Source organism: Mesoplodon mirus (genome assembly GCF_964341445.2).
Source record: "Mesoplodon mirus genome assembly, chromosome: 11".
In the NCBI taxonomy this organism is placed as follows: domain Eukaryota; kingdom Metazoa; phylum Chordata; class Mammalia; order Artiodactyla; family Ziphiidae; genus Mesoplodon; species Mesoplodon mirus.
Genome location: NC_138987.1, coordinates 38890632 through 38906143, shown reverse-complemented (window position 1 = coordinate 38906143; position 15512 = coordinate 38890632). Strand labels below are relative to the sequence as shown.

Sequence of the window (15512 nt, the reverse complement as noted above, 5' to 3'; positions counted from 1 at the left end):
GTTTTGACCAGAGAAGTGGCCTGCTCTGATTTCTCTTTTTAAAGGATGACTCCGATTGCTGTGTGGAGAATAGCCAGTAGCCCTGGAGACCAGGGTGGAAGCAGGGAGCCAGTGAGAAGGCTCTTACAGTAGACCTGGTGAGAGAGGAGAGTGGCTTCTCCTGGTGGTGGGGTGGAGGTGGTGAGCAATGGTCGGCTTCTTGCATTTTAAGAATAGAACCCACAAGCTTGCTTACGGATTGATTGTGAGGTGCGGGGAAGAGGAGCCAAGAATGACCCAAGATTTTGTTCTGAGCAGCTGCAAGGACGGAGTCAATTGAGGTGGAGAAGATGTGTGAGGGACAGATTTGGAAGGAATCAAGAGCACTTGAATGAGCACGAATGAATGAAAATGAATAACTGAATCACTGAATATCTTCTTTCTCCCAGTCGTGAAATAAAAGTCTTGTCCCGCAGGCAGCACCCTATGTGCCTAGAGCCCGCGGTGGAACCTCCCCTCGGAAAAGGCGGTAGTGGTTCCTTTAAGAAGGCCCTGCTCCGCCCCCCACGAAGTCCCGCCCAGGAACTGTCACGTGACCCGCGATTACTCACAAGGGGTGGGCCACAGGGTGGTTTGAAAGCTCGGCGCGCACCGCATGAGCGGTGGTTCGGCCTGTCCCTGGGATGTCGGTGTTGCGGCCGCTGGACAAACTGCCTGGCCTGAACACGGCCACCATCTTGGTAGGCGTCAGCATCCCAGATTCTCCCGCCCGCCTGTCTTCCCAGGCTGTCCCTCAGCCGCCAAGTCCCCTGCTCTCTCTGAGGTGCTGGCGTGGGCTATTCTGGCTGGGGTGTGGTAGGCCGGAGAGCCACACTCTGAACCAATCGGAGTAGCCGCCCTTCTGAGGCTGAGGGACGTCCCCACCAATAAGTGCGCAGTTTCTGATTGGTGGGGCGGCTGGGTGGGGCGACCGCGCGCAGGGCGGGGTACCGGGTGCCCAAAACTTGGTTTTCCCGCGTAGAGGGGTCGGACCTCCGGGAGAGACGAGGCCTTTCCAGGAAGGGTCCGGGGAGGTAGTGAGTGTTTTCCGGACAGGACCGGAGAGGGTGCAAACCTCGGGCCCTCTGCCGGAGCCCTCTCGGTAAAAGGGTGCCTCGCGCACTGGAGCCGGAATCTTGGGTTCGCGGCCGTCCGGGCCCTCCAGCGGGACTGCTGTGTCCAGGTATCAGTCGGTCGCTTTCTCTCTCTGGGCAGCTGGTGGGCACGGAGGATGCTCTTCTGCAGCAGCTGGCCGATGCGATGCTCAAGGAGGATTGCACATCGGAGCTGAAGGTGTAAGTAGCCTTATGCTGGGGGTGTCCGATCGCTGGCCTGGGCGCAAGGGAGGGCGGGGTTGGCGGTAGGGGGATCACCAGAGAGGCGGGCACAGGTGGAGCCGGTTGACCAACCCCTCGGAGACTCCGTTCTAACGCGTGATCTGTCCCCGTCCAAAGGCATCCTCCATCACTGTCACACAGTTTTTCTATTTTCCTCTAACACTTGTCACTATAAGAAGTTTACATGTTTCTTTACTTGTTTCCAGTCTGCCACCCCTAGGGACCCCAAGGTCAGCCCCTTGAGGGCAGGGACTTTGACTTTTGCTCACTGGTGAATCCCCAGTGCCTTGAGCAGTACTTGGCACAGAGTACATGCTCAGATAACCCCCAAATTTGGAGAAAAAGTAACTAAAGTATATTTTGTTTTCCTTTTTCTAACTGAGAGGGAGTAGAAACAGCTGCTGGCAGGAGTCAAGTGACTGAATACATGTGGGTGTCATTCTCCCTGATAGAAAGATTATGTTCCCCTATTCTACCTATTATGGGGCATTTCCAATTCCCACAGAGGAAATACCCTCTAGATTTGGATCATTCTGCTTCAACATAATCTTTCCCTCAAAATAAAGATTGTTCATATGTCCATCTGTGCTCTACCTATCTTGCCAGGCTCTTTGGCTGTAGAACACCAAACACAATAACCAATAATCTCAAACCCATAGCTCAGAAATTGGAAAGGATAAAAAAAAATTAATTTGGGACTTCCCTGGTGGTCCGGTGGTTGGGACTTTGCGCTTTTGCTGCAGGGGGCATGGGTTTGATCCCTGGTCCAGGAACTAAGATCCCGAATGCCATGGGGCAAGGCCAAAAAAAAAAAAAAAGTCAAAAAAATTAATTTAATTAGCATCAGAGTAAATGGAAAATGTGGACAAAATTGCCTTCATTAAGCAAGACGGAAACCATTGGCAAAAAAGAGAGTCACATAACATGCAAAAAATCTGATGAAGAACCCACTCTGGGAAAAAGGGAAGAAAGCTCCTTTTTGAGTGCTTTGTGCCATTGAGAAATTTAATAGGAACATGAATTTTTAAAAGGAGCGTTCAAAGACCAAATAATAACACAACAGAATGAGAGGAAAAGGGAGGTTGCAGAGCTAAGGACAAAAAAGGTGAAAAATAATACCATATGAGATCTATCTAATAAATACATAGAAACAGCAAGGATCAGAGTAGATGTGGTTAAAGACTTAATTATTTACAAAGAAGAAAGGTTTGAGAAAATTACAGCAAAAGTGTTTGAAGTGTAATAGAAGAAGACTTCCCTGGAATGAGTGAAGGGTTGAATTTGTCCATTAAAAAGGGTACATATATCTTGTTCCAGGAAAAATGGACAATTATTTACTTCTGAAGTAAATAATTCTCAGACTTTTAGGCAAGAGAAGCAAATCACCCATATGGTCATCTGTTCATTCTTTTGTCAAGTATTTTCGGCTCTCTGCATTTGTAGTATTTGGCAGGAACCAGGTTTGACCTTTTGTGGTTATGTGGAGCCATGTGACTACTTCTGGCCAATGAATTGTGAGCAAAAATGATTGTCTCTTTATTGCTGAAGCATTTAATTGCCAGTGAGAGACCTTCCTCAGTACCCTTTGTCTCTCTCATGTTCTAGAGTGGCAGCTTCACTAGCTGAGGTCGGAAGTTATGGTTAGAGCAAAATATAAATGTATATAATAATACCATTAATAATAGCAATATAAATGTACATTTGTAAGTTTTGTCCAAATGGTAAGGTAGATTATAAGAATGCTAATTTTCTCACTTTTCTTAGTAATAGAGAATCAATCCCATATAGGTAAAATTAAAACTGTTAAAAATGATACCAACTTACTCATTTATTCCATAATCTTTTTTTAATTGGGTTCTTTGAGGAAATAATTTCTTGTGATTAAAAAATAATTTATCCAAAGTTCATCTTTTTTTTCAGTTCTACTTTAGTTATTTTGCTTCCCCTAAATTCAGATAAAATTAATACTATTATCCTATTTTTATTTATTTTTATTTTTTATTTTTTGGCCGCACCATGCCCCTCACGGGTTCTTAGTTCCCCGACCAGGGATTGAACCTGGGCCATGGCAGTGAAAGCGCTACATCCTAACCACTGGACTGCCAGGGAACTCCCTCCTATTTTTCAATTACATCTACTGTATTCTAGTGTCTGAATGTGTATACATTGTGTACATGGAGAGATGTTTAGAAAAATGTTCTAATGTTACTAGTAGTTATATCTAGGTAACTGAACTTTTAGGAGTATGTGTTTCTTTTTTAACTTTTGTGTTTTGTATACTTTTTGGTATTCTTAAATTATAAGCTGAGGGGTGGGGGGCAGATGAGTAATAGTAATATGTGGAAATGGGCAGAAGTAGAGGATTCAAAAAAACCCTTCCGGTGGGTATTTGACAATCTGAGACTAAGTCCAGACAAGAATGATGAGGGTGACTTGCCCAAGGTCACATAGCTGACAATCGGCAGCCCTGGGATTTGGGGCCACTTCTGTCTTACTCCAAAGAGCTTCAATCTTAACACCTAAACTTCACAGTCCAACATGCTCCCCCGCTTCTGAGCCTGGTCTCCCTCCCAGCATGCAGTGTAGATGTCTAGCCTCATGCCATATTATATCCAAAACTCCCTCTTGCCAAGGCAGTTACTAAACTTTCTGGCAGGGAGAGTAGATCAGGAGTCATCTGGATAGGACCAGCTCTGCCCTGCCCCTGTGCTCACCTGAAAAGTCTTGCTTCAGGTGAATAGGAGAGGAGCTCTTGACAGCCTCTTCCCTGTGACGGGCGGCATGTGAACAGTCATTGTGATGTGGGTACGTATTTAGTCCTGCAATTTCTTGTTTTTCAGCCACTTGGCAAAGTCCCTCCCTCTGCCCTCCAATGTGAATCGGCCCCGAATTGACTTGATTGTGTTCGTGGTCAACCTTCACAGCAAACACAGGTGAGAGCCAGAGGATGGAGGCTGCCAGGCTCAGGTAGACCTGGCACAGGGATGTGCTGGGACAGTGGCCTCACTTATGATGGGAAGGAGAGGAGACAAGGAGAGGCTGCCTGGGGTGAACTTAGATGGTGAGGAGGGGGGGGGGCCAGTGGCCAATGCAAGATGTTTAAAAGGCACTGATAAATGCCAGCAGTGTCATCTGTCATTTGGCTCTCTGAGGCCTACTGTGTATCCCTGACAGCAGGCACAGACATGCATGAAACAGAACCCTGTCCTCAAGGTCCATTAGGGGAGGAGGCTAGACTTTTGAACAGACAGTTACAGTACCTGCGATGGGTACTGTAAAAAGAAGGAAGCATGGGGCTGTGAGAACCCAAACAAGACCTCTGACTCTCAGGACTTAGGTCAGGCTAGACTTCCCAGTGGAAGTGACATTTAAATAGACACCTGAGAGATAACGAGAAATTAGCCAGGGAAAGATGAAAGTGAGCAGAATGTTCTAGGCGGAGGGTTAATGTAAAGGGCAGGAGGAGCATAGTGTGTTCAGAGGACTGTCAAGGCCTCTGCAGCATCAGAGCCAGTCTAGCGTGGGGCCGTGGCAGTGGCAGCATGGGTGGTGTTGATGTTGGTGGCCTGATCCGGTCTCCCTGTGGTGCTGGCAACCCTGGGGACAGGACTGCAGCCAGCCTAGGGAGTACAGAAGAAAGGTGTGCCCTCTCCCTCCTGGGGGACAGCTGGCTAAGAGCAGGACACAGGGTCCAGCACAGAAACCAAGGCAGACACCTGGGCCTGTGGTAGGGATCAAGGGAATCTGGGAATCCAATGGGCTAGAGACACCAGATACATGTAGCATCAGGACCAAGTCCAGACCGCACTACCGGACCGGTTGGAACCAGTCAGCGGTGACTTAGGCCCAGGTGGGGCTGAGATCTGCCATGGTTGCCAGAGGGCCCTGGCTCAGCAGATCTGTTGCTCTTTGGGTGAGATCTCTGTTCACCAGAAGGGACACTGGCCCAAGTCTTTGGAGAGATCCTGCTTCATAGCCACACTTAGGGGCAGGGCCGCTGTTGCTGTTGGCCTCAGGCTGTGTTAATTCAGGCTGAAGCCTGACCTTTGAGATGGCTTTTTGGCCAGGAGGCAACAGGTTCCTTCATCACTCCCTGGACACAAGTGAATGAAAGCCTCAACCCAGAAGGTCAGGGTGCCGTTGCTTAGAGGAAAAGAGTGTTTTCATATGATTGATATGACTTAAAATCGCTGTAATCTTATTGGAAAGCAATTCAGCAATACTTATCTACACTTAAAAAAGACACATACTGTGACCCAGCCATGCCACTTCTAGCATCTGTCCTACAGAAACGTTTGCTTGGATATGTAAGGACCTGTGGGAAAGAAAATTCATGCAGCATCTTTCGTAACGGTGAACAGCTGGAGACCGTTTAAATGTCCATCACAGGGAAAGTAGTTTGTGGTACTGTGTGGTCATTCCAAAGAATGTAACAGAGTTGTTGAACCCAGTTAGACCCAACTGGATGCTTGTACGTATCACTGTCCGTATTTGCATATGAAAAATATTCCAGAAGAATTACACCCCCAACTGTCAGCAACAGTTATCTCTGGGGAGTTGAAACTGAAGGTGGTGCTGGCAACGGAGACTTTACTTTTTACTTATACACCCGTATTTACTGTTTGTTTATATTACGAACTTGAGTCACTTTGTAATTAAAAGTAGTTTGGGAAATTCCCTGGCGGTCCAGTGGTTAGGACTCCACGCTCTCACTGCCGAGGGCCCAGGTTCATCCCTGGTCGGGGACCTAAGATCCCACAAGCCGCGTAGAGTAGCCAAAAAAAGAACTACCATATGACCCAGCAATCCCACTACTGGGCATATACCCTGAAGAAACCATAACTCAAAAAGAGACATGTACCACAATATTCATTGCAGCACTATTTACAATAGCCAGGTCATGGAAGCAACCTAAGTGTCCATCGACAGATGAATGGATAAAGAAGATGTGGTACATATATACAATGGAATATTACTCAGCCATAAAAGGGGATGAAATTGGGTCATTTGTGGAGACATGGATGAATCTAGAGACTGTCATACAGAGTGAAGTAAGTCAGAAAGAGAGAAACAAATATTGTATATTAACACATACATGTGGAATCTGGAAAAATGGTACAGATGAACCGGTTTGCAGGGCAGAAATAGACACACAGATGTAAAGAACAGATGTATGGACACCAAGGGGGGAAAGTGGCGGGGGGGGGGAGGGGGGTGGTGAGATGAATTGGGAGATTGGGATTGACATGTATACACTGATGTGTATAAAATGGATGACTAATAAGAACCTGCTGTATAAAAAAATAAATAGAATTCCCCCAAAAAACGTAGTTTAAAGATATGAAAGGACAAAGTATTCCTCTAGGGCTGTTTCCTGTCACCCTCCTCTCGTTCTCTGGCCTCTCTGGGATCAGAGGCGGGGCGGCTTCTGCTCTCTCTGTTGTGAGGTTTGTCCTCTGCTTTGTTCTCTCGCCCTGGCCACTGCAGCCTCCGGAATGTCGAGGAGTCCCTGCACCATGTGGACGCCACCTTCTTCCTGGGGAAGGTGAGCTTCCTCGCCACAGGCGGTAAGTGCATCCCTCCCCCCGCAGCTCACCCCCTCCCTCGCCCACCCAGGGCAGGCTGCGGCTGGGCCTGTGGTGGACTCCTTGCAAAGGCAGCCTGGGTGATGGAAAACACATGCATTTTGGAATCTGATGTTGTCAGTCTTTATAAAATCTGAGCTGATCAGTCTACCAAGTCAATTCCTCTGAGATAATGGCTTAGAGGTGCCTAGTGGCTCTCTGTGGCTTTCAGAGTAAAATCCAAACTCCTGTAAAGGCACAAAGTATTTTGCAGTTTGGCCCCTGCCTTCCTGTCTTATCTCCTATTACTCTTCCCTTCTTTGGCTCAGCTTATAGTTCTCTGAGACTTGGTAATATTAACAGTGGAAATAATAATAGCTACCCTATATCAAGCACTCACAATAGAGCAGACACTGTCCTAAGTGCTTGGTTTCTATATTACTTAATCTTCACGACAGGTACTACTGTAGTGGGTACTATTTTCTCTGTTCTGCAGCGGAGGGAACTGGTCACGAGGTTAGGTAACTTGCCCAAGGCCCCGCAGCTGAACAGTGGTAGAGCAGAGATTCACACCTAGAGAGTCATATTCCAGAGCCCATGCCTTTAGTGATTGTACCATGTGGCTTCTCTCAAATACCTTTTCCTCTTCTTTATCTCGCTAACCCCTATTTTCTGCCTCCTGGGGGACCTGACCAGCCCTGCAATCTGGGCCCTCAGGGTATCCATCCCACACATGCCTCTGTCAGAGACTCCTAACACTTCTTCCTACACTGATGGCGTGTCTGCCCCGCCAGCTGCACCGAGAGCTCCTTGCAGGACGGGAGTGGCACAGATTATTCTCAGTAAGCGTTGGTGGATAAATGAACACCAGGTCACTTCTGTGTATTCATTCACTGAATCTCTATAGTAACTCAGCAGGGTAGGGGTTGTCACTAACCTCATTTCATAGATGTGCACTCTATCCAAGCCCCTTCAGCCTATTTTCTGATTTGATGATCTTGACTGCCCTGAAAAGAAGGTAGAACAGGATTGTCACCCCACTGACTAGTAAGAAGCTGAGGCCCAGAGAGGGGAAATGAACTACTTGGCCCAGTGCTTCCTAGATTACAGCCAGGAAGGTAGAGATTACAGGCCGTGGCTTCTTTGCAGCTGGGCGGGAGAGCCACTGCAGCATTCACCGGAACACCATCATGAAGCTGGCCCACACCTACCGGAGCCCCCTGCTCTTCTGTGACCTGGAGGTGAGGACCCCGAGCACGCGGGTTGAGGGATGGAGCAGTCGGCACACAGTGGGCGTGGTAGGGGCGCTTCTTGGAGGCTCGCTGAGTACCCTGGTGAAGGGGATCCCGATGTGGAGACAAGATCCTCGTTTGAATCCTGGCTCTTCTGCTCGTTGTCCTTGGGTGGGTCACCGTGAGCCTTGGGTGGGTCACCGTAAGCCTTGGGTTCGTACATGTAAAGTAGGGTGATGCTCCGTGTACATCTTGAGTTCTGCTCGTACACCAGGCGCCATTACCTCCTGCTTTTGCGTCGTTCTCTCTACTCGTAACTAAGTCTTGTGTATGTACCTGTGGGTTCATGTTAATATCTCACTTCCCTGGGGTTAAGTGCTGTGAGGCCAGGCATCTTGTCTGCCTCATTAACCAGCAGTGAAGGTGCCCAGTGTGCCCCTTACATCCCTGGATTGCAGACCTTGTCTGGTCCCAGCCTGGGGCAGGGGGTCTAGCAGGCAGCAGAAGGGGAGGCTGGGTAGGTTGGTAGGTGGTTGGATGGATACATATATTAGTTCTGCCCTGACTTGCTTCTGTTGGTGTTTCTCACAAGGTGAATGCTCATTGTGGGGTTAGCACAGCAGATTTCTATTTTGCGGTTGAGTTTTGCTCTTCAGCCTCTCTGTGCAGTTCGGAACCTGGTGACTTTGCTAAAGGGTCCTCAGCAGGAGTTGATGCTGCTGCCTCTGGGCTCCCAGGGCCTGGGCTGCATTCCAGACCTGCTCAGTTGGTTTTGAAATTCGTTTCAAAGATTGTGTTTCTGCTCTGTTCTGGGTCTTGCACCTTTTCCCAAAAGCAAAGTGATGTCGTAAGAGGGAATTGAGTCAGTATGTGGTCCCTCATCACCAAGGGTTCTTACTCTGGGGTCTGTGGACCCCTCTGGTCGGAAGGGAGAAGAATTCAGGGGATTTGCAGACCTGGACGAGAAAAAAAATTACTTCTTGTTTTCACTAACCTCTAAGAGAAATTTATCGTTGTGAATGTAGGCAAGAGATGTCGGTAGTATTAGCAGAACCTGTGACTGTTAGCAACAGAAGCAGCGGACGTTGCCACGTCCCCGGGGATTGGGGCAGATCTCATTACGCCTCTGACTGCAGAAGTCATTAGACCTGCCCTAGATCTCATTCAGTGCATCAGTTAGGATGTACAGGTTTGTGTTTCACATTTGATGGCTATTTTAAGAACCCCCACTAGACCGACGCTCTGATCTCACAGGTAGGACCTGAGGCCCGGGGCACCCCTGAGGGGCCTGTCCCTGCAGGCTTTCCTCACAACAGGAGAGGCGAGACGTGCTCACGGTCACACAGCTAGGAAGTCAGCGGAAGAGCCAGGTTGGCGTGCAGCTGTCTCTTTCCTGTCTTAACGGGCTGACTGTGTGGCTTTGAACAAGTCGACCCACCCCCAACACACACACACACACACACACACACACACACACGCACGCACGCACGCACGCACGCACACAGCCTGCCTTCTGTTGGCTCTGGAGGGGAATCGCCATCTTCGCTCCACAGCAGAGGTGCGTGTGGGGCTGCAGTTCTGTGTGTGGTCACTAGGTGGCAGGCTGTTCCAGGTCCTGGGTTGTCCTCTAGCCTGAGAACTTCTCAGTGGCCGACTTTCTATTTCCAGCCAGCAGCAGCCCTGCTGAGAACCTAGTCCTGGCGTTCTCTCATACAAAGCCCCCAGTGTTTGGACGGTCAGCACTCCTCGCACCGCTGTTGTCCTGTTCGGGGCACACTCCTCCGCTTAATCGACTTGGAGCCTCACCATGTTCTGAGGCCTTTGCGTGGCAGGAATTATTAGCCCTGTTTTACATATGAGGAAACACCAGGGAGGTGTGGGATTTGCCCAGTAAAATTATTTCCCAGCTCCGCTGATCGGGCCCTGTGCTGGTCCCTGAGAACACAAATGCCTCAGACATTGGCCCTGCCTCTCAGAATCAAGCAAAATAGACCAACATGTAACATACACAGCAGCAGAAGGATTTGCAGAGCTTTGGAAGCCTGGCAGTGGAATTCAGCCATTCCTTCCTGTAGGTGACCGGGCGGTCATGGTAGGGTCAGAAGTGGGATTTGGGGGTCACGTCTCTGGAGTATGATGTGTGGATGGGAGGAGGCCTGGCCACAGGCAGGAGGCCTCGGGACGAGGCTGCTGCGGGAAGTGGACTGTGGAGTCCGAGTGAGAGCAGCAGCAGTTTGGAGGACAGTTCAGAGGCAGAGGCCACAGAACGCAGAGGACTTACTCAGCAAGTATTTCTGGACTTCCCTGGTGGCACAGTGGTTAAGACCCCGCCTGCCAATGCAGCAGACACGGGTTCGAGCCCTGGTCCGGGAAGATCCCATGTGCCGCGGAACAACTAAGCCCATGTGCCACAACTACTGAGCCTGCGCTCTAGAGCCCGTGAGCCACAGCTACTGAAGCCCGCGTGCCACAACTACTGAAGCCCGCAAGCCACAACTACTGAAGCGCACGTGCCTAGAGCCCATGCTTTGCAACAAGAGAAGCCACCACAATGAGAAGCCCGTGCACCACAATGAAGAGTAGCCCCCGCTCGCCACAACTAGAGAAAGCCCGCGCACAGCAACGAAGACCCAATGCAGCCAAAATAAATACATTAATTAAATATATATATAAAGATGATACAAATAGATGGAGAGATGTACCATGTTCTTGGATTGGAAGAATCAACATTGTGAAAATGACTCTACTACCCAAAGCAATCTACAGATTCAATGCAATCCCTATCAAACTACCACTGGCATTTTTCACAGAACTAGAACAAAAAAATTTCACAATCTGTATGGAAACACAAAAGACCCCGAATAGCCAAAGCAATCTTGAGAACGAAAAATGGAGCTGGAGGAATCAGGCTCCCTGACTTCAGACTATACTACAAAGCTACAGTAATCAAGACAGTATGGTACTGGCACAAAAACAGAAAGATAGATCAATGGAACAGGATAGAAAGCCCAGAGATAAACCCATGCACATATGGTCACCTTATCTTTGATAAAGGAGGCAGGAATATACAGTGGAGAAAGGACAGTCTCTTCAATAAGTGGTGCTGGGAAAACTAGACAGGGACATGTAAAAGTATGAGATTAGATCACTCCCTAACACCATACACAAAAATAAGCTCAAAATGGATTAAAGACCTAAATGTAAGGCCAGACACTATCAAACTCTTAGAGGAAAACATAGGCAGAACACTATGACATAAATCACAGCAAGATCCTTTTGGACCCACCTCCTAGAGAAATGGAAATAAAGACAAAAATAAACACATGGGACCTAATGAAACTTAGAAGCTTTTGCACAGCAAAGGAAACCATAAACAAGACCAAAAGACAACCCTCAGAATGGGAGAAAATATTTGCAAATGAAGCAACTGACAAAGGATTAATCTCCAAAATTTATAAGCAGCTCATGCAGCTCAATAACAAAAAAACAAACAACCCAATCCAAAAATGGGCAGAAGACCTAAATAGACATTTCTCCAAAGAAGATATACAGACTGCCAACAAACACATGAAAGGATGCTCAACATCTTTACTCATTAGAGAAATGCAAATCAAAACTACAATGAGATATCATCTCACACCAGTCAGAATGGCCATCATCAAAAAATCTAGAAACAATAAATGCTGGATAGGGTGTGGAAAAAAGGGAACACTCTTGCACTGCTGGTGGGAATGTGAATTGGTACAGCCACTATGGAGAACAGCATGGAGGTTCCTTAAAAAACTACAAATAGAACTACCATATGACCCAGCAATCCCACTACTGGGCATATACCCTGAGAAAACCATAATCCAAAAAGAGTCATGTACCAAAATGTTCATAGCAGCCCTATTTACAATAGCCCGGAGATGGAAACAACCTAAGTGTCCATCATCGGATGAATGGATAAAGAAGATGTGGCACATATATACAATGGAATATTACTCAGCCATAAAAAGAAACGAAATTGAGCTATTTGTAATGAGGTGGATGGACCTAGAGTCTGTCATACAGAGTGAAGTAAGTCAGAAAGAGAAAGACAAATACTGTATGCTGACACATATATATGGAATTTAAGAAAAAAAATGTCATGACGAACATAGGGGTAAGACAGGAATAAAGACACAGACCTACTAGAGAATGGACTTGAGGATACGGGGAGGGGGAAGGGTAAGCTGTGACAAAGCAAAAGAGCGGCATGGACATGTATACACTACCAAACGTAAGGTAGATAGCTAGTGGGAAGCAGCCGCATAGCACAGGGAGATCAGCTCGGTGCTTTGTGACTGCCTGGAGGGGTGGGATAGGGAGGGTGGGAGGGAGACGCAAAAGAGAAGGGATATGGGAACATATGTATAACTGATTAAATTTGTAAAAAAAATAAAACAAGTATTTCTTACATAACCTACAGTGCACCAAGCATTGTTCTAGGCACTAGGGAAGCAGCATAGAGCAGAACAGTTTTAAAACTCCCAATTCTGTTCTAGTGGAGGAAACAAAGTGAGGAAGTAGAACGTATGGCGTGTTAGAGAATGGATGTGACTTGTCAGGTGGTGGTAAAGTGGCAAGATTTACATAGGGGTTGAAGGGGCTCACTAAAAAAAATGACCTTTAAGTAAAGACTTGAAGGAAGGCTCCGTGGAGCCTCCTGGTGGAAAGGCCCACTAGGTTGGAGAAACAGCAAGTGCAAAGGCCCTGAGTTTGGAACTTGCCTGCTGTGTTCAAGGTCCACAGGGAGGCATGGGTGGCTGGAGCAGAGCTGTGGGAGATGAGTCAGAGTGACCATGGGGCTTTGTGGGTCGTAGAACAGGTGGTGGCTTTCACTCTGGGTTAGACTGGAGCAATGCAAAGTGTGGGCTGGCGGGGGGCGGGACACAGCCTGACTCAGGTTTTAAGTGGGTCCCTGCAGCTCTTGGGAGGAGAGTGGACTGAAGGGAGACAGGGGCAGAAAGAAGGAGATGGGCCTGGGGACTGTGTCTGGAAGAGTTAAGAGTGGCCTGGGCTCAGTGGTGTCTGGGGAAGAGGGAGATGAGATGGTCTGTGATGCTGGGTGTTTCCAGGGCAGGCCCGACAGATGTGCTGATGGCCTGGATGTGAGACAGGAGAGGAAGAAGAGTCAAGGTCGACTCTGGAGTTTTCAGCCTGAGCAGCTGGAAGGATGGAGTTGCCTGTGGCTGAGATGGGGGGCGACTGCAGTTTGCGGGGACTCCCAGGAACTCCGTCTTGGACACACTAAGACTGAGGAGTCTGTTAGATGTCTACACAGAAACCAAGCCGGCAGCAGCACACGTGTGTCTAACACTCAGAGGAAAGGTCTGGAGATGCAGTTTGGGCATCCTCAGCAGTTAGATAGTTTGAAGGTCACAGAGCTGGATGAGGTCACCTGGGGACCGAGTGTGGGGGAAAGAGATGCAAAGGCCAAGCCCTGGGACCCCCAGCAGTTAGAAGTCACCCAGAGGAGGGAGCGGCCTGTGAGGTGAGAGGAGAAGCCTCGGAGGGTGGGGTCCTGGGAGCCAGGTGGAAAAGACCTGTCAAGGGGTGGGCGCAGCTGTGTCAGATTCTGCTGAGAGGAGACTCAGTGCGAATGAGGCCAGTGTGATGAGGACTGACGTCGCCTCTGGATTTAAAACCCAGGACGTCATGGGTGGCACATGGTGGAGGATGTGGGGATGCCTGGTCACTAGCTTGGGTGACTGGGTGGATGGTGGCACCCTTTCCCCAGTTAGAGAGGGAACAGGGGAAGGGGGGGATGCATCTGAGACCACCTGTTGGTCAGGGGAGAACATGTGAGCATCACTGTTTATTCTTCAGCATTTATAATGAGCACCTCATCTGCCCACACCATCTGATGCCAGGCCCTGGGACAGTCTTGTTGCCCCTGCCTAATCCCACAGCTCCTCTGGGCTTACCAGCCTTTCAGAGGCCCTGATATAGGAACCGTCTGTTGATGGTGCCTCCCTGTCCTCGGAAAGGGCCATTCTCTACCCACCCCTCCTTCCTACCCCTGTGAGCCTCTTTCTCAGACAGATCCCAGGTAAGGAAGCCTTTGGGGCCCACTCTACCCCAGAATTGGTTGGGACTAGCCCTGATTCACATCCCAGCTCTGCAGTCACTAACTGTGTGCCTCTGGACAGTTGACCTAACCTCGCCAGCCCAGCTTGCTGAGCCTTCATGTCTTCTGGAGCAGGGGTCATCCTCTCTGGTATCCCTGGAGGGTGTTTGAAGGATTCGGTAAACTAAGGTGGTTGGAAACGGCTCGGCGAGGTGTGGCACAGACAAGGGCGTGGCCATGCTGGGCAGCGGTTCCCTGAGCTGTCCCCACATCTCAGCACCCCGCCCCCCTGGGCAGCCTGCGGAGCTGCTCCATGTGAGGGGAGCAGGCCCCTCACCGCTGTTCTCTGCTCTTCCTCTGCAGATAGAAGACTTTCGAGCCACCATGGCGCAGCGCCTGGTCCGCATGCTGCAGATCTGCGCCGGCCATGTGCCCAGCGTCTCGGCCCTGAACCTGCTGTCCCTGCTGCAGAGCTCTGAGAACCCCTCCCTGGAGGACCTGTGAGGACCACCAGCCCCCGGGCTGCCCCTCCCCAGGGCTTGGTGCCCGGCTCAGTAAACAGTCACTGTTGCTGGGGCCTGACAGGCCGGGGTCAGCAGGCAGTTCCCTCAGGGCCCAAAGTCCAGGGGGTGGGGAGGGAGCCCAGCTGGTGGGACTCCAGCCCCCCTCCCCCTCCCACTCTCACTCCAGCAGAGCCCCAGGTCTTCGTCCATCTGACGTGTTCTCTCTCCACTTAAGACTTCAACTGAACAAAAGGTCCATGGCTAAAAAAAGTTTGAAAATCACTGGTTTCGTCCACCACTCTGATTTTGCAGATGAGCGAACTGACTCAGAGCAATTAGGAGTCGGGTAGGGGGAGCTTGGACTCTTGTGAGCCCAGTCTGACTCCGCATCCTGGCCTCGCCATGCCTGGTTATAGGACCTGGTTGTTGCCTCTTGGGGCCTCAGTTTTCCCAGGTATGAAATGGAGGTTGTTCCACCTACCCTGTTGCGTTGTGAGGATTGTATGAAATGGTGGAGGTGAAGTGCCTGAGGTTGTATTACTCTTGCGCTTCTTTGAGTGCTTGATGTATTTCATAATAAACGTGTTAATGCTTACACAGTGCCAGGTAAGCACTCAATGAACAGTTATTTGAACTATTATTTGAAATCACACAGAGCTAAGTTCAAAAACTGGTGTACATCCAGGAATTACACTGTGAAGTCTTATGGTTGTGAGAATTCAGTGAGGATCTGACGGAGGGCTGCTTTCTGGGTTGGCAGCAAGAGA

The 15512-nt window shown here is 49.2% G+C and overlaps 1 protein-coding gene across 1 annotated transcript; it reads left to right on the top strand.

Moving 5' to 3' along the window:
- Positions 1-586: 586 nt before the first annotated feature.
- Positions 587-15367, top strand: CENPM (centromere protein M). Its single transcript, XM_082634643.1, has 6 exons — positions 587-719; positions 1234-1313; positions 4196-4288; positions 6843-6922; positions 8069-8160; positions 14606-15367. The coding sequence occupies exons 1-6, from the start codon at positions 663-665 to the stop codon at positions 14744-14746; spliced, it is 543 nt and encodes a 180-aa protein (XP_082490769.1). The 5' UTR covers positions 587-662; the 3' UTR covers positions 14747-15367.
- Positions 15368-15512: the final 145 nt, after the last annotated feature.